General features: G+C 45.2%; 1 protein-coding gene across 1 annotated transcript; it reads left to right on the forward strand.

Moving 5' to 3' along the window:
- The first annotated feature begins 3,559 nt into the window (after window positions 1-3,559).
- On the forward strand, window positions 3,560-7,039 carry LOC140655668 (dual specificity protein phosphatase 13B-like). The gene is made up of 3 exons (XM_072870438.1): window positions 3,560-3,720; window positions 4,845-5,065; window positions 6,813-7,039. The coding sequence occupies exons 1-3, from the start codon at window positions 3,560-3,562 to the stop codon at window positions 7,037-7,039; spliced, it is 609 nt and encodes a 202-aa protein (XP_072726539.1).
- The last annotated feature ends 16,226 nt before the right edge of the window (window positions 7,040-23,265 follow it).

Genomic DNA, 23,265 nt, shown 5'->3' on the forward strand with positions numbered 1-23,265 from the left:
CGAGTCCCTCGGGAGCTGCACCCAGCTGCACGCAAACAGTGTGCGGAGTCACGCCGCGTCCTCCCTGGTGCTCCCTGCAGCCCGGCAATGCTGGCCCCACGGCCACCTGCAGCCTGTGCCTCCAGGCTGGCTCTCGTGCCCCCAGGGAAATCCAAGCCTCCCTGACACCCAGAGAGGTGACTCAGGCTCCACAGCTCAGACGTGGAGCCAAGCAGGCCCTGGCCATTGCTCCCGTGCCCCAGTGCTCTGGGTGTCTGGGAACTGATGCTTAATGACAAAACAGTTCTAAATCTTGTGCTACCTTGTATTCTCCCGGGGAAGCAAGGAGGTTAATACATCTGGATTGCCCTTAAAATCTCCATCCAGTCTCAAGTGTCTCCTATAGGTAGGCGGCTTTTTTTGTTGCTGTTGTTTTGTTTTTAACCAGAAAAGAAAAAGGGAGAGAAAGAAAGATAGAAAGAAAGAATCTAATGAGATGGTCTTTAGGTACTTCCAAGGCTACAGTTTAAAAGAAAAGTAATCCTATCCAACTTGCATGGTCTAGAACTCTGCAGAAAACTTTAGTGACCTTGTAAGACAGAGAAATTTTTTTCCCAGTTACAGGGGCTCCTGCCCTCCTGCAGTCACTGGCTGTTTCCAACTAGAGCAGCTTCTGGGAGCCAGCCAGAGGGAGAAGCTTAGAGAAATGTAATCAGTGGCAGCACTTTTGCTAGCTTTGCAGTACCTTAAAGTAGAAGGGGGGGGGACATGGACCCTCAGCAAAGTCCCTGGACTTCAATTAAAAAATTCATATTACTTTCCTCATTAGTCCCATCATCTGATATAGCTATTTCCAAGTTTACCCCAAAGGCCCTGCAGAGCAATTCAATTTCAAGGCCAGCACAGAACGGAGAGGTGTGCTTGGGAGGAGCTATGCTTTGTGTTGACATGAGGAGCTCACTTGTCTGGCATTAGTCATGTGAAGCAAATGATGTTGACGCACTTTTTGGAAAGAGGATTGCTGTATGAAAGGGAGTTCTGTTGCAAAGCACCTCCTTGGCTGCAAAGCCTGGAGTCACCTGCTAAGTTTCACCAGCACCAAAACAACTCAATTCTTGGAGAACCTCCTCAAAGTCAGGTCTTGAGCAAGAGGCCTCGCAATGTAATTCTCTCTGCTGATCATCTCTTTCCCTCTCTCTGCTAATCATCTCCATTACTGTAACTAGCTGACAGGCTACAACAGAAGTTTAAAGCAGTGGGGGCTAGGAGAACTGAAAGTTTAGTATCCATCTGCTTACCTCCACAACTTCAGCCTTTAAATATCTGCAGAGATTGAGAGTCAGCCACACTCCTTGAAAATGAGCCTGTGGTCTTATGAATCTCCTGATGTAGAAGCTGTATTATCTTTTCCTTTATTTCGTTTTACTGCTTCAGCTTAACGTTCTGTGTCGGTGAAAGTACAAACAGGTCATCATGACAATGCTGGCAGTAGCTCTTGAGCACAGTGCATGACTTTCGCAAGGCAGTAAAACTTGTAGGGCAATGCACAATATCTTTTTCTGTGCTATTCTTCATGCTAATCTGTGCTGCGATTGCACAAGATACTCCTTTACCAAAGCTCTTGGTGTTACGTTATCTGCCCTGAAAAATTTGTAGGCTTTTATCCCTATATTCCTCTCTACTTCCCTGCAGTTCTTTTCCTTCATCATTAAAAGTAAAACCAGTCAGCTTTTTTTCCATCTCTCCCATCATTTTTATTGTGCTTTTCATATTTTGCTCATTAAGTAGTTACCCTAGGGGGACTTCCTTTTTATTGGAACATACAAAAAGCTGTAACTGCTCTTAACATTCGTGGGGAGGAGGAGGGAGAAGGGGGCAGGGGAAGCAAATTTAGGCTGAGATCACAGAAATATATGTGGTGTGTTCAATAATATGCCTTGCATCATCTCTACTTCTTTTTCCATAAGCAACAAGATATTCTCCCTTGCCTTCTGCTTATTCCCGAAATCAGCCTACCCTGTTAAAAATAACGTACCTGGATATTTGGACAAAGTTGTTGTTGTTGCTTTAGGAGCAACATCCATCTGGCTGCTGCTGCTGCTGTGGGGCACGGGACAGACTAGATGACTTCCAAAGGTCTCATCTGCACTTATTTTCTAGAATTGCTGAGAAAATAAACCCAAACTCCAGATTTAGGCATTCAGGCATTAGAGTGAAAGCTGATGCCACATCAGAATAAACACCGGCCACCCCACTTTGGGAAGAGTTTTAGTGTGACTCCGATGTTGATTATGGCTTTAATACCAACAAGCAACCAAACAAAGCTCACCCATGTTCTCTGGGGGTGAGAACAGCAATTCAGGATAATGAGATCCTGGCAGGAGAAATGCTCCTAAAGTCTCAGAGAAGGGACTGCTTGGATATCTTTGAACTCTTGCTCTTGACTGAGCTCTGCTTAAGGCTGGACCGGCTGGTCTGAGCTTCCTGGGTCTAAACCAGCAGACAACATTGCAAAAGGGATGCCCCATGTTCCACTGCGTGATCTGTGAGGGAGCAAAACAGTCCTAGATGGGATTCTCAACAGGGCAAAAAAGCCAGAACTTTCAGCTCTATAATTTCACAAAATTCAGATGCTCTTTTTTCTCACATCCCAGGTAAGTACCCTACCCCTCAGACAAGAGAAACAGCCTCTCTCTGGAGGCAAATAGCTATCACATAATTTATACAAAGTGGAACAGCTCCCAGAGGAGAGACTGAGACAGACAGACACAAGTATACCAGTGTAGCTGAGTGTTCAGGGGTATTCACCTGAAAGACAGGAAAAACTAGTTCAGATTCTCTCCATTTCTATTTATATACATACAGACATATATATAGATATGTATATATGCATGTGGAAATCCATTCATATATATACATGTCTGTATATGTATGTGTATACATGTTTAAAAACATCCCTATAAATGGAAGAAAATTGTACGCACATATATTTTATATATGTATGCACATACACTATATGAATATATGTCTTACATACACATCCTAAGATTTCCACCTTGACCCTAGAAGCTTTGTAAGTGTAAGTCAGCCCAATGATTCAGTCTTTCAAAAACTTCCAGTTTCAACTAACCAGAATCAAGCGTGCACAGACACTTCGGTAACTTTCCAACATAAAGTACTGGAGCTTTCCTGCATATACTCGTCAGCGCTATACTAACAGAAATAATACATGCACCTACGAGGTTCAGCCACTGCTGCATTCAGGTGGCACAGGATGTTCTTTTTCAACAGCGTTACTTGACAAGAAATTAAATCATATCGTCTTATGCTGCTGCTTTCTCAGGGGATGAATTACATGCCCGTAGAGTCCTACCACAGAGTCAGTCCTGCTCTCTGGATGCTTTTAGCAACACCCGCAGGCCCTGCTGCACACACCAGTTATAATAATGCAATGCTATTTGGAGGGTAATGAACAGGACTACTTTCTAGGGAATATTATTTCTGTATAAAAATTTCCTCTTAATTCATTTCAGAAAAGCTGTCTCTGATATAGCCCGAGTGCATGCAAGAGAGGAGCAAGATGCCTCACACCAGAGACTCTTCATCTCCGACTAGCAGTGCAGGGAGCAGAGCTTCCTATGAAACACCAGCGCTATCAGACCTCCAGCGGCTCTTTTGGTTCAGAGGAGGGTCTGATAATCATGTGGACCAAGTCTGGCCAAATATTTACCTGGGAGATGCGTAAGAACATATGCGCCTATCATTAAGCTGTTATCGGTCCCTGGGAGGAGAAGGAAGGGGTGTGGTACACTGGGGAGCAGCTTTTGGGTCTGCAGGAATGTTTTTGTGATACAGGCTTCCAAAACTGATAATGTAAGGAGTTTGGATGTCATGAAAAACATGACATACAAAATGGTGACTTACTCATAGTGTTTGAGTTGGGTTTTCTATATTCTGTGAACCAGAGTGGATCTGGCAAGGTAAGAATTATTTGTATTCTAGACAAAAGTCCTTAAAGAACCCATCCCAAATTGGTGTCAACTCTGAGATGCGTTATCTGCCCTGGAAGCTGTGCTCTAAGGCAGCACACAAGAGCACAGGAGCTGTCACACTCAAATAGCAGTAGCAGGATCAAGAACCAGATAGAGGAGGACCCAAATGAATTATACAATAGGGATTTTGCCAGTCCAAATGCAAACTTTCTTTCAAAGATGGTAAAACTGAAAATATCAAACAGGATTTTTCATGCAAATACCTTATTCTTGTAACCACTTCTATTTATTGCCTTTCCTTCTATTTGGATTGGATTACTGCAGATTACATAGATCATCAGCTCATTTTTCCCAACTCCTCCTCCTCATGAATACATCGGTTAAGGATCACAGTTTTGTGGAATAACTTCAGTCCCAGTTTATGGTGGGAAGCGGGGAGAACCTGGCTGGTAAGCATGATGCAGCCACTTCACGTCTGAACCAGGAATGAAGTGCTGCTGCATCTTGTGTGAGTTCTCGCCCTTGCGACCCATGCACACTATGAATGAGAAATTAGGTCTAGAACTTGCTAAACTATTTAAAGGAAAATCTTGACCACTTTATACAGTAAGCCATGTTCCCAGGGATTAACTGCTGGGAGGCACTTGCTTAACAGTATCCCACCAACAAGTCTGTTGCTCTTGCTGCTCTCCACAACACCGTATCACATTTTTCCTGTGCAAAGCACTATGCGCTTCTCAAAATTTGCTACTCTGTAAGCAAGCTGCAGTTCCTGCATCCTTCCCTAGAGGGAGCAGGCACTAACTTTTAAACCATGCTATTTTAGCAGAATGTTAGGAGTGTTGCCAATGAGCCCTTCATGTCTTTCAACAGGTGGGCTGCTAGGAGCAAAACTACTCTTCAAAGCCTCAACATTACTCATATCCTTAATGCAGCAGATGGGCCATATAGCATCAACACGGGAGCCAAATATTACAAAGATCTGCAAATAGAGTACTACGGAGTAGAAGCATTTGATGATCCTTCCTTTGATTTAAGTATCTTCTTCTACGATGCTGCCAATTTCATAGGCAAAGCCTTAAACACTTCAGGAGGTAAGAGGGAGGCAAAGAGAAGCTTCAGGAGGAAGTTTCAACATGAGCCAAATGGCTTCTCCTTGCAGTAACAAGCAGCCAGCAAAGCTCAGATTCAGCATACGGTTGGAGAAGGCACATGCAGAACCGCCGCGCGGATGATGGGAGAAGGGCGCCTGTGCCATGCGCTGCAGGGCAGGTGGCCGTGGCCAGGTCCCCAGGAGCTGGGGAACGCTGGCTGTCCCAAGCCCAGCGCGGTGGGAGGAAGGGCCAACTCTAGGAGCAGAGCGAGAGGGAAGGGCAGAGGTTATGGCACTGCCGGTGCTCCCCCACGGGTCCATCCTGCAGGAACTGGCAGGATCCATCTGCCTCCACACGCACCTCACACCCCTTGTGTTGTCCCACAAGTGTGAGGTCGTTTACCCGGTGTGCGAGACGCCAATATACACACAGGGCAAGAGGTATTTTACTTCATGTCTGCAGAGATGGGTGCTAGGTGGTAGCTCCACAAAGCTAGCACACAGTTCGGTCATACAGGTACAGTATTTATACAGTCCAGTTATGCATATACATAAGTAATTACACAGAGCAGTTTTCTATTGGTCTACATTTCTCTCATTTCAACTTAAAGTTACAGTGTTACTTTAATATTCTGCGCATGCTCAAAGGTGAGGGGTCTCTGCTTGGGCCGGGGTCTCCAGCTCGAGGGGTGTGACATTTAGTATTATAATGAGGATAGTTCGCATGAGGGTGCTTCTTATCACACTTCTACTAGTTGTTTCAGATGGTTCCCAAAACATTTTGATTAGCTTACATATTTCTTCAGGATGTGCTTCTCTCCCAAGGACAGTAATTCTTGTTTAGACGTTCCGCTTTCCAGCCTGAATCCCCCTTATCAGCTTTATGTAAGCCTTGGCCTTCCACCAGCTCCTGTTAGACTACACTGTTAGACTACACTGTTGTTAGACTACACTTGCACACCGGCACGGGCTCCAGCCCGGCAACCCTGTCCCGCGTACCGCAGCCCTGCTCCCGCTCCCGATGCGCTCAGCTGGGAGCAGCGGCACTTCAGTGCTGGCTTAAATGCTTCACGTGCTTAAGTGCTTCGCAGAATTGGAGCTTTATTCAGACTGTCTATTAAGCTAGAGAAGCAGCAGAAGTTAATGAACTAAGGCAAAAACTACGAGCCTGACCCACAGCCTGCTGAATTTTTGTCAGCAGAGTTTGGATTATGGCCTAGTTATCATAATTTCCATTTGTTCCAGAGTTTGCTCCGACTCTGACTGGCTGCAAGATCTGCTGCTTTCACTGGAGTGCTTTATTAAATCCCCAGTTATAGCTCACACTGGGCTGCTGAGATACAGTGAATTATGAGTCCATTTTTACAGGCAGACTATCCTACAGAGTTTATGGGACTTGTCAGTGATCACAGTCAGGGCTGGGCCAAAATTTTCTGCCAAAACTGGGGTTTTTTTGTCACAGAAAACTATACTAGCAAGTTTAGTCACAGAAAGCTTCTCCTTCCACAGAAAATTTCAACTATTTTAATCTGAGGCCTAAGTTAGATGCATTGGGTCAGTATGAAATACCACCTTGCCCAAGATGTATGGCAAGGTCTTATGCTAACCATCCCTGAAAACATGAGTATCTGCTAATTGTCACCGTTGTTTTACCAACTTGTTTCTAGTAGTTTTTGTCCTCCCTGTGTCTTTCTCACTTTAGAAATGCTAAAGCCCACTCACCTTGCTCTGCCTCCTTTTTTCTGCAGGTAAGGTGTTTGTTCATTGTGCCATGGGGGTGAGCCGCTCTGCATCTTTAGTGCTTGCCTTTTTAATGATCCATGAAAACATGACACTCGTGGATGCTCTGAAAACAGTGAGTGCTCACAGAGACATCTGCCCAAATTCAGGGTTCCTCAGCCAGCTCCGGGACCTGGACATTAAACTAAACGAAGAGAGGAAAGGAACCAGAGCATCTGCTACCAAAGAGCTGTAAGAGAGTATTGCTGAAAGAGCGAGGACAAAATGTTGAGTTTCCTATATCTCTTTTAAATGAATTGTATTTGTAAACTAAGGATTCAAGTTTATGATACACCAGAATGCATGTTATTACTAAAAGTAGACTTTACTTGATCTTTCCATTTTGCAAAGCCCGCCTAGATTATACTTACCATTGGTTGTATATTGTATCCTTCACTCTCCACCTTAAAACATTGCTCTCTGCCGGTAAAAAAAAAAAGATATCAGGTTCCACTTCAGAAATAGCTGTGTTTCAGCAACTAGTGAAGCTCATATCACTTTATGAAGTGCTAGGCTATTTGAGGTGAAAGATGCCATATTATTTACGCTACAATAATGCTTAGAAGTTTTCTTAGGAACCAGCCCCCCACCCCTTTGCTCCCCGTATCTAAAATGGTTTGTGTTTTGAGACTTGAATCTGGGTCTGGTTAGTTCTTGCTTTTACAGTTGGTGGAGCCCCTGAGCTGGGGGTAAGAGGCTGTTTAAAAGCAGAGCAGCTGGGAAACAACGTAAGCCACTCTTTAAGAAATTATTCCGAGTCTCTCTATAGTGTTTTCCCTTTGACTGGTCATCAGATTTTTTTTTTTTTCTTCCATGACAATATCTTTGTTTGAGAGGGCATTCAAATATTGTTCATCTTCCCTAGTAAAATTCATCCAGGAGATGCTGCGGAAAACAATTCTGAAAAGGAAGGTGGGTTCCCAGCTGAGGCTCCCAACAGCTGCATGGGCAGTGGGAGCGGGTGCAGGAAAGCATTTGACAACAGAGTTCAATGTATCCCAAATTTGTCTGACAGCTCTACATTATAAAACTTGGGATTTTCTTTCTCAAAAATAAAGGTCATTAACATTGCAACATCGTGTTCTGTGGCATTTGCTTTTGTGAGGGGACTCAAGTGAAAACTGAAGGGACACAGGAATGGCAAGGGAGGTGCTGACAGGCATCAGGCTTTAATCTTTGTGTCTCTGGGCCACCATAAGAGCACTCAATAGCTACTGTCATCTGATGGATCAGTGCTGCCTGGAAACTATGTGAAGCACATCTGGCTCTCGGTTCCCAGCGGACAAACATTCGCAGCACAAAGCCAGCTCGGGGATGGCAGTTGTTTGCATTCCCAGTACCAAACTCGAGAATGCAAAGGCATGAATACTCCCCACCATGTGAGCTGGCTGCTCAAGAACAGCACAGCAACAAGGGAAAACATTCTTTGCCATTCCCAGTGCTGTCTACAAGGCAGATTTCTGCCTTCAGGACAGAAAACTCAGCACCTTTTATAGTGCTCTTCAGCGATATCTACATCTGTTATATGGGCCAGGCTATAGGAGCGAGAGCACAAAGCAGAGCATTAGGCACTGAGGACCTGACCCTCACACCGAGGGCATCTCAGGGGGTTTTTGCTTTGGACTAACTCTGTGAATTGGACATCCCGAAGCAGCAGGAGCAGTGCTGGAGCACTTCTTTGCTTTAGTTCCCTGCATAAGGAAACCTGCTTATGAGCTCCAGGGCTGCTCTGCAAGGTCAACAAAAACAGAGCAAGTAGGAACAGTCAGCTTAAAAGTATGCTTCAGACCCAAATCAAAATTTAATATGCATGCCTCAGTTACCAATTAACTCTAACAAACTGATTTCAACTTACAGAACAAGTAGGGAAAAAACCCAGTAGATGCGTCTATAGAGATGCCCCCAGCCCCAAGCACAAGAACCCCATTTCCTTATGCTTCCCACCTACAGGAAAACTCTCCTCGCCTTTAGCAGCAGCAGGACTGAGGCCAGCCAGCCATTTTCGGCTGCAGAGCGAAGGGCACAGCTGAAGATGCACTCACTGGGGGTGCAAGAGCACCTGCAAATTAAACGCATTTCATGCGATAAAAACTTACCGCGTTTTTAAAATACCGGTTGGTGCAACTGGACAACCTGCATCTTACTCTGATGACAAATTACTGTAAGCACTGCAGAATACCACACAGAACGTAACCTCTCAGGCTGCGACGTAACACAGGCGGCTCCCCCCGCAAGGCCTGGCGCACGGCGCAGCCCGCAGCCCCGGCGCTGCCCCCTCGCCCGGCCGCCGCCTCCCGCCAGCCGCGGCACCGCGTGGCGCCGCCAGGTGGCGCCGTCAGCCCGGCGCGGGCGGCGCCCCGGCCGCAGGACGCGCGGCGGGGGGGGGCGCGGCGGGGCCGCGCCGAGCGGCGGCCGCTGCCCCGGCGCCGCGGGCCTCGACCCCGTGTCGGCCCTTTTGTTCCGAATTCGGGTCAAAGCCCGAGGGAAACGAACGGAGCCGGTGCGGGGGGCTGTGCGTGGGGGCGCGCCCGCCCTGGCACGCTCCAGGCGCCCTGTGCCGCCCGGGAGGCTCGGGCACGGCCCACGCACACAGCCCGCGCACACTCACCCCGCCAAGACAGACCCCAGCCCGTCCAGGGCAAAAGCCGACGCCCCCCAACACGCGTGCCGGGGTAACCCCAACCCCGCACTGATGCACGCGGCTGGGGTAAGACCCAACCACCCCACGGACGCCTGCTGCAAGGACGAACCCTGACTGCCCACCAACATGGGTGAGCCGGGGGTAAGCCCCGTCACCGCCAATTGCTCGCATCTGGGGTAAAGCGCAACTGCCTCGCCAACAAGCGCACATGGCAAAGCCCCAGGTATCTGGGGTAAACCCCAGGCACCCCGCCGCCGTTGACACGTCTCTAGCATCGCCACCAGCGTCGGCGAGCCGGGTGTAAACCAGCGCAGCCCCAGCAGGGCTGGCCGGGTCACATCTGCTCACACCACCTGACGATCGGCCTCCTTCAAAACTCGGCCTCCTGCTGCTCCTGCCCTCCAGTTGCCTCGCTCTGGCCGATGCTTGCAGGTCCAAAGAGGGTAGGGGATTATGGTTTATAATTAACACAATTAAAAATAGACTTTGAATAAGCTGAACACAGAGAGGCTAGAAATCTGTTGTGCAACTGGCACGCTAGGAGGAAACTAAGTGGTATTATTCAAACAAAGGTAATCCAAGACACCGCAGCGCAGGAGCTTCGACTACCAGGCAAGTACTTTTAAGCTTGTTTACAAACCAAGCCCCAGTGAACTCAATACATGCACTGAGCAGCATGAATTTAACCACAGCCAGCTCCGCAAGCAGTGAGACAACTGCAGGGCTAGGCCAGATTATCGTCTCTGCCGTTGTACTCAGATACTCTAATATTTGTGAAATTCTAGTTTGCATTCCAGCTGGATTCCCAGGCGGAGGATCTCTCACTGAAAAAGATGCTTATATTCGAGGGGTTTGCTTTTTTAAATACCAGTCCGGCTTGTATTTAAATTTCTTACAGATCTATCTTTAAGATAATAGCCGTGAAACACTGTATCTGGGTTTCCTTCTTCTCAGCTGATGTTCACAATGCTGATGCTCCCTCCTGGGAAGGGAGAAACTGGCCAGCCAGTTACACTGGAGAAAATGTGAAACAGACTATGCATAAAATGGTGTGCAGTTCAAAAACAAAACCCGGGGGAAAAAAAAAGAAAGATTAAGAAGTTGGGGGGGGAATATTTTTTTTTTTTTGCCTTTTTAAAATACTAACTCTTTATAGTTGGGGCTTCTATGGGTTATTTATAACTAGGATAGAATTTTCAGACAGAAATGGGATTTTTAATATCAGCAGCCTTTCTCAGAACACTTTTATTAAGGAAATATGTTTGTATGGCTGTGGAAGCCATCAGGATGCTTGGAGTAAAAGAGTACAGAAAGAGAAGACTGGGTTAAATTAATTCCTTCTAAATACCTACCAGCAGACTTGCTGTCTATATGGGGAGCTGGAGACAGAATTGTACCAGGGTAAAAAGGAGACTGTCTATTTATAGCACTGCCTTCAACACCATAGGAATTCAAAGGAAAGCTCCAACTCAGCACACAGTCTTCTCATCATCTGCTTCTGTCAAGATTAAATCGGGGCTGAGATCATTCCCTTCCTCTACAAATCCCTGCTAGGAAGGATCTGTTCCTTTCTGCAAGTAAGGAACTACCATGGTACAAACCACTCCAGAGCTCATACGGTCTGGGCTGTGGGAGTCATCGCCCAGCCAAATGTCACCTCTTTCCTCTTGGTAGTCGGAGGAAGGGGAGAAAAAGAGCCTCGCAAGCCTCAGCGCTTTAGCAGGAAAGACCAAAGATGTTTCACCTGCTCTGCATCCCTGCTCCCTGTACTGTCCCCAGCCCTTCTCCTTACATCAGATGCTCTGGGGCACTTGTAAACAAAAGGGTAGCGTAGCTCCACCATGCTCCAGTGCCGGGCAGCAAGGAGGGGAAGAGGAACAGGGTCCTGGCACATGGTCATGGTCACTCGTGGTGTCACTTACTGAGATGAGACCTTTACCCTACAGGGGTATGTGCCCCTCTTGCCACTGCAGGGCCCCCCATCTCTGGGAAGGAGTGGGCTTCAGCAGGTGTGTGGGGCACCTCTTTATCAGTGGAAATTCTCTCTGATGTTAAGAGTACAAATGAGAGCAGCCTTAGGAAAAGGTATTAGCAAAAACCTGACCACCACTCTACAAATAAAGCAGGCTCCTGGAGTTCCTTAGCTCCACTCTTCTTTTAGCATCATGGTGCCTCAGATCTTTCCTTCTCATCTTCCACCTTCCAGTTTCTCTTTAATAAAAGCTGCTCTTTCATTCTTGACAATGCACTACCTACTCTACTCTCTCAGTGCTCCTCTTTTGTACTTCCGTTATCAAGCTGTCTGCTAGGTGGGGAGCAGAAGGTGCAGGACTTGGTGCTGCCTTTGAGGTACAGGTAATTATTATGTGCATCTGTTATTGTGGTTGCTGCCTCAACAGGTGGAAAACATGCTGTTCTCTGATAGATTTGCAGCACTCTGTGCTCCTGCCTTGTCTTTTCTCTAAAGCCAGTTGTGTGGTGTTCCTAAAATAATAAACACAGCCTCACTGCTGCCACAAAAACCCCTGGTAAATATATTTTTATGGGAATGAAATATTAAAGGATTTGAACAGTTATTCACTGAAAGCAAAATATGAGCAGTAAGGTTGGGTAAAGATTCAAAGGCTGGTTTGCTTCCTTTCCCTGGGGCACATCAAGGCTGTACTGTTTGCACTTTAGAGATGGATAGTGGGGAATTACTTAACCCAAAATGATGGAAACAATTCAGACTATAATAATATAGCATGAGAGTTTCTCACGTTACATCTATTCCCCATACTGCTGGCTATATTCTGCCTTCAGATTTACGTGCATTGGATTCTGGAGGAACTGTATTTGAAGCCAAAATGCATTTCATTGTCTTTCTGAAGTCTCTCTACGGTTTAGTTGCTAAATCCTGAGCTCAAGTACTGGGGACAAAGCTTGTCTAAACATTTCCCAGTGTCTGTCTCTGTGAGATTCCCATCTGCTGTGTTTTATTTTGAATTTCATCTTCCTACTTTCCTAAAAACACAAAGCAGAAACACACGTTTCCTCTGCCCTGGAGTGCAGGAATCACCAAATTACCCAGCAGGTTCTCTCACAACATATGATGGATCCAAGTTTGTCTAAAAATGCTACAAGCCCTTTGTGGAGTAGAAAGGGAGGAGACCAGAAACGTGGGCCAAGTTTCTGAGTGTTATGAACACCCCTATCCCCCAAAGGGACTCCATATCCTGTTTCCTCTCTCCCAAAAATTCCACCTGGCTTTGGGTTTCATTAGGAGAAATACACATTGCTTGAGTCCAGGCTCTAAGTCTTCGGTTCGTGCTTCCTGCTGACACTGCAGAGACTACAAGAGCCACGAAAGTTGAGTCTGACCTGGGGGCTTCAAATTTACTACAATAGCAGAGCAAATTAAATGGAGAGCATGTGAAACGGGCTGGGAGATTGTTGTTGACCAACAAATCTTCATTAAGTTCCCGCACCAAGCTGTGCTGCACCTCCAATGAAACTGATTATTGTGTCTCCACCTGTGTTTCAACTATTTCTCCACCAGGCTTAAAAGAAATTCAGACTTGCTTTAGGTCTAATTAGAAATAAAACACAATATTAATCCACCTTGCCCCATGCATGCACCTAGTTTGCAGGTGCTGGTGCATCGTTCAAACAGGCCAGGTTCCACTCTGTTCACCACCAGTTATTTACTGCCCTGGTTTTCGCTAGCTCTTTTATTTACTGCCCATGTCTCACAGACGCTTTGTTCACTGTTTTATGGTGACTTTCTGGATTAGTGGTTTGCATTACCAAAACAAGGTCTGAGATCAGTTCCTGGCACTGCTCTCCAGACCTTTCAGCTCAAGAGCCACCAGCATGAACCCCAAGAGTTCATACGACTCGCACCTCCCCACAGCAAAGCCTGTGCTTGGCATAACAGCATCTTTCACAGGATTAGAGCAAAGCCCTTTTCTGATATTCATGATTGAAGGGAGGCTACCACAACTGGAGCCTCTGACAGCCTTCCCCACAGGCCACTACTAGAAATACAGCTCCACAGGTAAAACTCAGGTGCCCAAGCTACTCTGCTGTATGGGCTTTAAAAACACTTTGCCCAATTTAGACCAAACAGAGAAAGGTTTGAGGAAGAAGTGCAAAGAAAGGAAGGGGAATTAAGCAGCAGTACTGAGAGTTATATAGCTTTAGCATCTACAGTGTACATGCAGTGCAGGATCTTCTGCCACAGACTGTCCTTCCCTTAAGGCAAGATGAGAAACAATTATTAGCTATTTCTCTTCTGAATACAAGGTAAGAAACAAAAGGTACATGCAGATACACCATGAATGAGGGAGTTAGCCTTTAGTATCATTCTTTGCCAGGTAACATTTATGGTGGCCAAACTATGTGTTAGCCATGGAGATTGGCTGTACCCCATACCATGTTGTCCTCAGAGTCAGGAAGCACTTGAAAAACACAGACGGGACTCAAGCTTTTCTGTATCAAAGAGAAGGCACCGATCATTTGGGTTTATGCAGCAGCACCTCAGCACTCAGGCTGTTAGGGGTTCCCACCACTTGGGCACTGCAAGGCAGCCTCCCCTTCACAAAGCTGCCTGCTGTGTCCCAGGCAAGACTGAAGAGCGCAACCACAGCAGCTGCCTTCTGATGGGATCTGAATTATATTTTGCTAGTGGTTAATTGGTTTCCAGGTCTAGAAGAAAACGAGTTGTGTTCTTTTTGTACCAGGTGATCTATGACATTTGGGGGCACATATTTTTAACTGCTAGTTTGTTTTAGAAATATGGTAAGAGTTAACCTAAAGGACAAGGACCTTTAATCCCAAGAGCTAACACAAATGCTGGGAAATTCTAGACCTCAAATCAGCTGTGCTACAGAATATGATGAGTTCCTATTCCCCCCCCCTCCCCCCTTCAGCAGACTTAGTAGTGAGATTTTACAATGAGAAGAAAGCAATTTGCTTAGCTGACTTGGGATTTCATCTCCTTCCATTGCATCTCACACTATACACACATCAGCAAGCCTCAGCTCTGTTCAGTCTCAGTGTGACCTCTATACTAACTTGATTTATTGTTTTTAGTTCTCGAATAGTATATTGCATTGTACCCCAAAGGGTCTGATTAGAACTGGCCAGTATTTTAATGATTTATGAGGGGCATCTGGGACTGCATGGGTAACATACATGTTGTGTCACCGCTATAGGAGGAGTCTGTATTGATCCATACCATACCAGTGTACTCCAAGAAAAAAGCGTGTCAAATTCCAATAAGCTTTAGTTCACAAACCTGATTTGACAGGTGGCCAAGCTTGCACTGGGACTGACTGTAGTTCTCATGGTGGGAATAAAACAAAACAGCTGGATTGCTTCGAGCCATTGCATTATGAGAGGATTTCCATTCCTTTCTCTTGTTCTATTTCTATCTTACAGAGCTTAAGGAGCTGTCTGTCCTTCCCAGTTCTGTAGCCAGAAACCTGGGCAACAGGAGCTTGCTATCGGCTCTGTGGTTTAATCTTTCTGCCAGAAGACACTGGTGAGAAATACAGGCTACTGGAACTAGCCTTCCAAACCTCTGAGTCCTGCCATGGCTATCATGTTGCCAGAAAGTCTCTGATCTGAATCAGAGAGGCTGGGGTAAGAGAAAGAAAGATGAAAAAACACTTAGAAAGACAGTACAGTTGTTCTTAAGCCATAATGTCACTGTGTTTAGTAAGGGATTGTGCTATTTTTTTTTAGGGTACCTCTAAAGAAGGACTTTGCAGGCACAGAAAGAAGGATATGAGGAGCACAGCATGGTGATGTAGGGTTTCTGTGTCCTTGGTTTGATTTTGCATGTTCTGAATTCTATTTTGAGCACCAAAGCCAAAATCTGCCAAAGCATTCCTAGGAAACCTCATCCCCCAGCATGGAAGTCCAAACTTGACCATGACTTTCACCTCATAATGTAAGTTGTCTTTGACTCAGTAGAGGTGGGCACAGCTTTTGACCCAAATTGAACCCGAGGGTGACTCTTTACCCTGATTCAGCTATCACTACAAGCGTTTGGCAGCGCTCTGCCCCTGGGTTGCCTCCCAGCTCAGACTCGTGGACGGATGTAGAAAAATCATCCAACTTAACTTTACTATCTCCACCTGTGCAGTAGGAACACCAGTGTCTTCCTCACAGGCTCACTGTGATAACAACTATAAAGTGCATTCCCGTGCTCAAGAAACACCAGGGAACCTGCCGCCTACCTCCTGCTGTTTCCCATCTTCCTTCCTAGCAGGTTACTCAGCTCTCCTACTACGCCAGCATAGGGATATGTGTCTGCTGTCTCCTGTAAGTTGAGTAGCATAGAGCTATCTTCGTGGTGCTGGGGGAGACCACAGAGCAAGAACAAAGAGCAGTGAAGCTGTCAATACGCCCAAACAGAACAGACCCAAAAAAGAGCAATATATTGTTTTTAAGATAGAAGAACATACCAGAGCTAGTCACAGGGGAGAAGGGCTTTGCATTGTGCCATCCTTTCGGTTAAATCCTTGGGGCAGAAACCATTCATTTGTAATGGGATTCTTTGAATTCTGAAGCCTGATGTTTCCAGCGCTGGACTGAAGGACACTGCTATTTAGTTATTGTTAAAGCAGCCTCATTCACCTTCAGATGTGGCCTGCTAAACTCTGGTGGGGACACAGGACACCGACCTAACGGACTGCAGTACAACTGGGGTTCTGTGCAAGGCACAGCGCAGGACATCCTTGGCCTCTGCACAGTTATTGCTGAAGCAAGAAACAAACATGACTTCTGCCTCAGATCATTTTGGAGGTGACCTGGGAAGAGATCAGGCTAGATTAAGAATATGCAACACAGAGTAAGCCTGAAAAGTAAAACCATGGCAGAGAGACCGGAAACACCGAAGTGACACTTTGTCTTTCTTTCATTAATCTGGATGCAGCGTGCCCAGCAACCCATCTGTGGTTTTCTCGTGTTGTCTTCAGTTGGAAGTGAGATGTCCAGATTGACACCCCTTACAAAGTAAACAGTATGCAAAAGAGTGTAGCAGTCAGGCTGCTTGGCAGTCACAGTTTCACCCCAAACAGCCACAGAGAGGGAGCAGAGAATATACCCTGCGGTATACAGCACTAACAGGCTCTGCCTCCCACACAGCGACAGTGCTGAGGTTGAAATGCATCACCGCAAATGTGAGCCTTCAGTCCACTGGATCTGCTTCAGAGAAATAGACTCAGCACATTTCAGGCAATCTGTGAATAAACCCAAGCTTGTACCTCTCCACAGGGTCATGCTGTACTATCATCCAGTAATAAGAGCACCACACGCTCTCTGCAACTGCAGGCTGCAAATATTGGTAGAGCGTTACTAAAAGTCATGAAAAAACAACTAGGATTTGTGTTGTTCAGGGAGGGTGAAGGCTTTGGAGTGGTTGTACCAAAACACCAAAGTCAGCCAGACAACCCAGCTGGTTACTGGCAGCTCCAAGAGGAAATCAAAGTGGCACACATTACTCCTGATTTACAGCAACCTGCATCAACTTGCCAGGCTTGTTTTTCACAAATTTTTCATCCTTTGAGTTTTTCAGTAATCTTCTGAGGGGGCTTCCAGAAGTAAAAAAAGAGTTTACCCATTCAGAGTTTACCTGCTTTCACCTCAGACAAGTCATTGCTGGAGGCAGTAGAGATAAAGCGATGTACCAACCCTTGTGCACAGGAGAAGAGCCAGCCTTACACAGGAAGAACTGAATTTTAGGCAAGCTTGTCTTCAAGTAGGAGCATAGGGATAGCAAGAGTGTCTCATGAATGTAGCATGTCCAAGAGCTGTTTAGTGCCACAATACTGTAGATTGGGATTTTTGTTTTCCCAAGAGGGAGTGAAAAACATCAGTACTGAATGGAGGAAGGACTTACAGACTGTCAGAACCAATCATCGGTCAAGTCTGATGGCTGAAGTCCATTGCAGAAGAAACTAGCAATGATGTTTGATCGAGGAGCAGTAGCCTGGCAGGGAGCTAGAGAGACTCTCAAATCTGGGCATGCTGTTGCAGTTACAAATAGCACAGAGATGTGGTAGGTGCATTTTGGACCAGCTACTGTCTTTGGGTCATATGCAGTGCGTCTGATTCTCTACCAGATCAGGTTGGGTTAATGGGTATAAGGATGCACTTGGCAGCTGAGAGCACAGGAGTACCAAGGGGCTCCAGGGGGCCCAATTTTGCAACTGAACTTCTGTGCTCACAGCCAAAAGCCCTGCATCTTTGCTGGGACTAGGGCTGGAGGGGAACCGGCTTTCCTTTGCTTGCTTGCCAAGAGCCAAGTTCAGGTCCTTAGAGCTCTACAGTGCTCTCGCTCCAGCTGATGACTTCATGAACACCTAGCATCGGGAGGAACACAGCTCCCTGCACAGCTTTAAATGTTTGTGTTTCCCTGCATATGCCGATGACATCATTGCCACCTGAGGGCCTGAACTCTGGTCTTGGCAGGTAAAAGCCTTTCGGGTCACCTTACATTGGGGTTCTTGCTCTCGATGCATATTTATGTAATGATTGCTAGATGGCTGTAATTAAATGACTGTATAGCACCACCTAAAATGCAGTAGTAATAAATTCTTAATAGCTGATGCTATAACAAGCAGTTACCAAAAAATATATCATAACATGCAGATTGTTAACAGTGTCTGGGCCTGTTTAATGCACAGCTTTAAATAGTTACAATGCACACTATTAAAATGGCATGTAAAATTTGTAACTAGTAAATAAAAGGTCCAATTCAGCAACAAATATACCCTAGCTTCAGTGGTGAAGAAGCCACAGGAAAGCTTGGGGTGGATGAGCTATCTCTGCTTCTCTCTGCAATCCTTCTGGTGGTGCTACCTATCAGCCATGGTTTCTGTAAAGCATACTCCGTGTGCCCAGCCCTGCCTGGTGCAGACTCTGCCCCTGCCTCTGTCCTGACTCAGAAACGTGGTTAGGATCCCATTTATATTACAAAAGTGCAATTGTGTCCAGAAAACCCTTGGTTTTGCATTCTGTGAGGAAGGGGTGGGTCAGGGAAAATCCATTTAGCTGCCCATATTTTTCACTTCTCTTATATCCAGTCAAAGCTGCAATGTGGGCAATATCTCTACAGAGATCATTTCCTTTGGCTAAAGAATAAAATAAATATACATGCAAGACCCAGAAAAATTAGCAAAATCAGAAGGTGGCCAGGTTTTGCACATTTGGTACAACATTGCTGCACATGAAAGGATGGCCGCTTCTGTCTAGCCACTGTCAGGAACCACACACATGGTTGGTAAATACAAATGTACTAACCAGCTGATGACAAGAGAATATTTTATACTACAGTTACAGACAAAAACGAGGCCACCCTGCCTCGGGGCCTGCATGCTGATGTACATCCTGAAACAGTCAAGACCATCAGGTCTGAGCCCTGCTGGCTGGCCCACAGACTTGCTATGAAAAAATTAGACATTTTTGAGGCTTCTGAGGCCTGGCAACCCATAACATCAGTGGAAGCTGTGGTAAATTCAGCATATTTGAGAACCAGGATGGGTTGATTAATTTCTTCCTTACATTTGAGTAGTGCTTTGCATCAGAAATGTCGCTGCTGATTTCCCTGGATGTCACATGGAGGAAAGTTCCACTTGGACAGAGGAGAGGTCTCACAATCCCTCTCTAGTTAGAACAGAAAATTTTGTACCAATGCAATACTGAGGGAAAAAAAACAATCAGATGTTTTCCTCTTCCTTGTGCTGCTCAAAGCTGTCCAATACAGAGATTAATTTAGCTAGACTGCTCCTCAACGTAGGCTCTGCGTGGTCTGTTGAGAGCAAGGCCATCTAAATGGATTTTGCCAAGTCACACCAAGTGGGTGCCTTACCCTAAATGTATAGCTAGGTTAAAGTTGTGGGTCTGGAGACCTCTACTAAATTTGGAAGTGCTGTTCAGATTACATCCTCCAGCTGCTGGAGAGATTTTCTTACAAACAGTTGGCTACTCAAATACCTCGTGCCTCCCTGGAAACCGCCTCTGTCTCAGCTTTCAAGCCCAGCCAGCCCTACCTCAGTCATCGCTGTATTTGATTCATACCATCTATATCCTGTGGCGCTCCTAGCAATTGATAAATTACGGCTCCAGTGAGACTATCGGGTTAAACGCCAAGGAAGAAAGAATGATGACAGTAATACTTGTCATTTGTGTGGAGATGTAGCAACACAAAACCCTCTCTCAAACATATGTTATCTTGGAGGAATCTTTCCAAGGGATAGGCTTTCTGAGAAACGTTTATGACTTTTGAATACATGATAGGCATGAACTTGACACGACCTACTTTGGCCAAGCCCTGGGCTTCAGCCTGGTCTTTTACCACCACAAATCAGTCTATTTGAAGTGCAGTCAGACCAATATCTTCACTGAGATGACAAGGTTACAGCACATACCAGCTTGAGAAAAAACAGGATGTAGACCACTTTGTTCTCAGGATTTAAAAATTCAGAAATATTTTTACTAAAGCCAGAAGAAAATGGCTATGGTCTACCCATACACAAAACCGAATATAATGCCTGGGATGATTAAAATATTAATTACATCATTGAAATGAGAGCATTGACATCCTTATATTATACTCAAATCCCTCCTTTTCCTTGGCACTGGAAAATGCAAGAAAAAGCAGAAGATATAAAGGCTTTCTACCTAAATACCCTAGACACAAGAGTTGTTTTTTCCTCCTGACTTTCCACAGCATCATGCTGCAGGGTTTTGTGTCACCTCATCTCAGCTTTCACACCATCCTCTTAGCTTGATCTCATACCAATGTAATGCCAAATTGTCAAATTACACTGACTTTTGTGTTTGTTCTTATTCAATTAAATACTATGGTGTTGGAGAAATTGAGTAAAAGGGGGCACACGTTTCCAAGGACTGAGACACCTATCAAAGGATACCCGTCTCTAAAGGCCCCCTCCTCAGCCCACCACCAATTATGTTACGGATAAAGCCATAGTCACTGAATTAACTGAAAAACCACCAAAGCATCCACAGTATATGCAGTCCACAGGGGCATTCACTGCTGGGAAGAGAGGAAGCCTAAACATTCAGGAAGGAGAGACTCTCTGTGAGCTCTCACAGGACCACTTTCCTTTCTTCCTAGGATGCTCCATATGTAAGGAACCATTGACCTGGCCACTCTCATAGCCCAACTGCAGCAAAGCCACTAATGGGTTTCCAGAAAGGGGACTACAGATGCAGGCATGGTGTGGTGACACGTACAGCCTGTGTCATACTCTAGGCCACTCTAGATGATCAGAATGACCTTCTGCTCTGCGACAGGCCTTTCTGATTGCAATTCTCCTGCTAGTCATAATTAAGGAAATTCTATTACACAGTTCAGATACAATTACAGTTGTAGTACAAACCAATTCAAAATTAATCTAAATATAATGGTAAAATTTCTCCTACGTGATTGAATAATTACTGCAATACAACTCCAGTAGGGCAAAGATCAGGAACATTTCATATGAATATAATTCAGAAACCGGCATTTTAAAATTGTATTGCTCATTCATACGACACACATCACAGAAACAGATCCACTACAAAAAGTGAATATAGAGGAACTGAGCCGAGAATCATTAAAAACATATTTTTAAAATGAAGAACCACCACATTATTACATATAATAATTTTCCTTTCACACTAATTTGTCTTAATCTATTCATGCTCCTTAGAAAACATTACATAAAATTTTAATCATAGCATTGTTTTCTTTAAATATGTGCATTTCAGTAAATGACATTTGCATGTATAAATTTAGTGAGTTAAAATGTTAGACTGACGCTAGAACTGAGCAGTCATTTATTCAGAAAAAAATTGCCTTGTTTTCCTGTCTGTAAATTTTCTATGGAAAGCTATTATTTTTTTCAGTGTTTTCATTATTCAACATATTAGTTGAATAGTCCTACAGAGACTTGTCTGCTTTTGAATCATTCACAGCCTGTTAGTTCCAATTATTTCACATTTGAAATTTGAACCCCAGTCCTTCGCTTTCATTGGACATAGAGTTTACATGAACTGATGCTGTTCTCCATTTGAACAAATGTGACCAGAATGCAGATGGAATAAGTTTTGTACACAGCATCAGCAGTTCATGTCTGTGTTTCAACAGGAGTAAATGCCTTAGCTATAATACAAGATCAATGTGAGCACAAGCTGAAAGTCACCTTAGGATAATTCTGAAGCACACTCATTTTATAAAGACCATTATTCCACAACTTTCGATATCCACGTAACACACTACCTTCTTTTGCCAAGCCTACGCAGTTATGTTCCCTTCTAGAAAGACAACTTTAAAAAAAAAAAATCTCTGCAGGAGCACTTTTCCTAAGGTGTGCTATACTTCAGAGTTGTCCACCCAGCTGTTACAGGGATGGAGTTATGGACCTGGAAAGCACAGCTCCCAGAAGAGCCGTGTGAGTGAGTTGCCGCCTGTCCCTCCCCATCTTCACAACAGCCTGAATGCGGCAACATTACGAGGACATTTGGGCAGTGCCCTGTAATTCTCCACTCCCATGAGGCTTAGGAAAGCAAGGCTGACAGCAGTCTTCAGTCTTCTGAGGCTAGGTAATATGAAAATCAAAGTATTTATACAGTGGAGAGGGCAAGAGGAAGGGATAATGGGCAGTAGTAAATAAGAAGAAACCAAACCAGTTGAAAGCAACTTTATAGGGAGTGAGAAGTGCCCTAGAGTGGTCATTAGCCACACTGCAAGGAATGAGATACATCAAAAAAGGGGAACAGTTGCTACAGATATTATGAGGTGGGAAGGATTGGAGGAGGCTGTTATTCTTGAAAGTATTTAATGAACTGGCAGATGGCCCTGTGGTCAGGACACAGGAAATGCAAGTCCCATTTCTGCTGCAGACCTCCTGCATGGGATCAGAGAAGTCACACTGGTGTCTGAGATCACCAGCGGGTGCCAGGCAGACCTGGTGCAGTGGGCACTGGGGTGGCCAGCATCAAAGAAGCTATCAAAATTGATGGGGGATGTCTGTTCCAGTATGGGAATTCCTCCATGCCTCCTCTTGCATAAAGCCATCCAAAATGGGCAAGAACATCTGCTTTTGTTTTCACAGTAAAAGCTGACACTGGAGGAGATATGCACATTTGGGAGGGGAGCACATTCCACAGTGGAGCTCTTTGTAATACAGACAATACGAGATCATCATGGGAACATCATTATTTGGTGAAAACTTACTGTATTCAAGAGGACAAGGCTGCCTGTGAAGGTGGCAGAAGAAGGTGTACTGACAGAAGAGAAGGCCCCTCTTGGCAGCTGTGTGGCAAGGCAAATCACCCAAGTGCACGGCAGAAGGGTGGCTTCTAGCCAGCGTTCAGTGGCCTAACACAGACACAACAGTCACTGCTTCCCTCCTTCATTTCTGTGGACATTTCAGGGACTTGGTTTCTCCATTTCTCCTTCAGCAAAACAATGGACTAATATAAAGGTACAACGAGCTCCCAAAGCAGGCTAGTCTTCAGACTGTCTCTCTGTCTTTGTGCATGCAAAGACAAATATTTTTGAACAAAATTAGACCAAAATGTGAACCTAGGGCTAGTGAAAGTACCTTGATGGGAAACTATGAAAACCTTTCACCACAGTTAGTGTTTGGAAAGAAATTGTCAGTGGAGGTGCTTGAACGTGAATACAACCTATTTGTAAGTGGCAGAGCTGTTCAGCAGAAAGATGGAAGGTTTCAGGTTTTCCATCCTGGACTGTTCTACCCCAAACCACCCCTCTAATCATT

Source organism: Ciconia boyciana, chromosome 8 (genome assembly GCF_034638445.1).
Source record: "Ciconia boyciana chromosome 8, ASM3463844v1, whole genome shotgun sequence".
NCBI lineage: Eukaryota > Metazoa > Chordata > Aves > Ciconiiformes > Ciconiidae > Ciconia > Ciconia boyciana.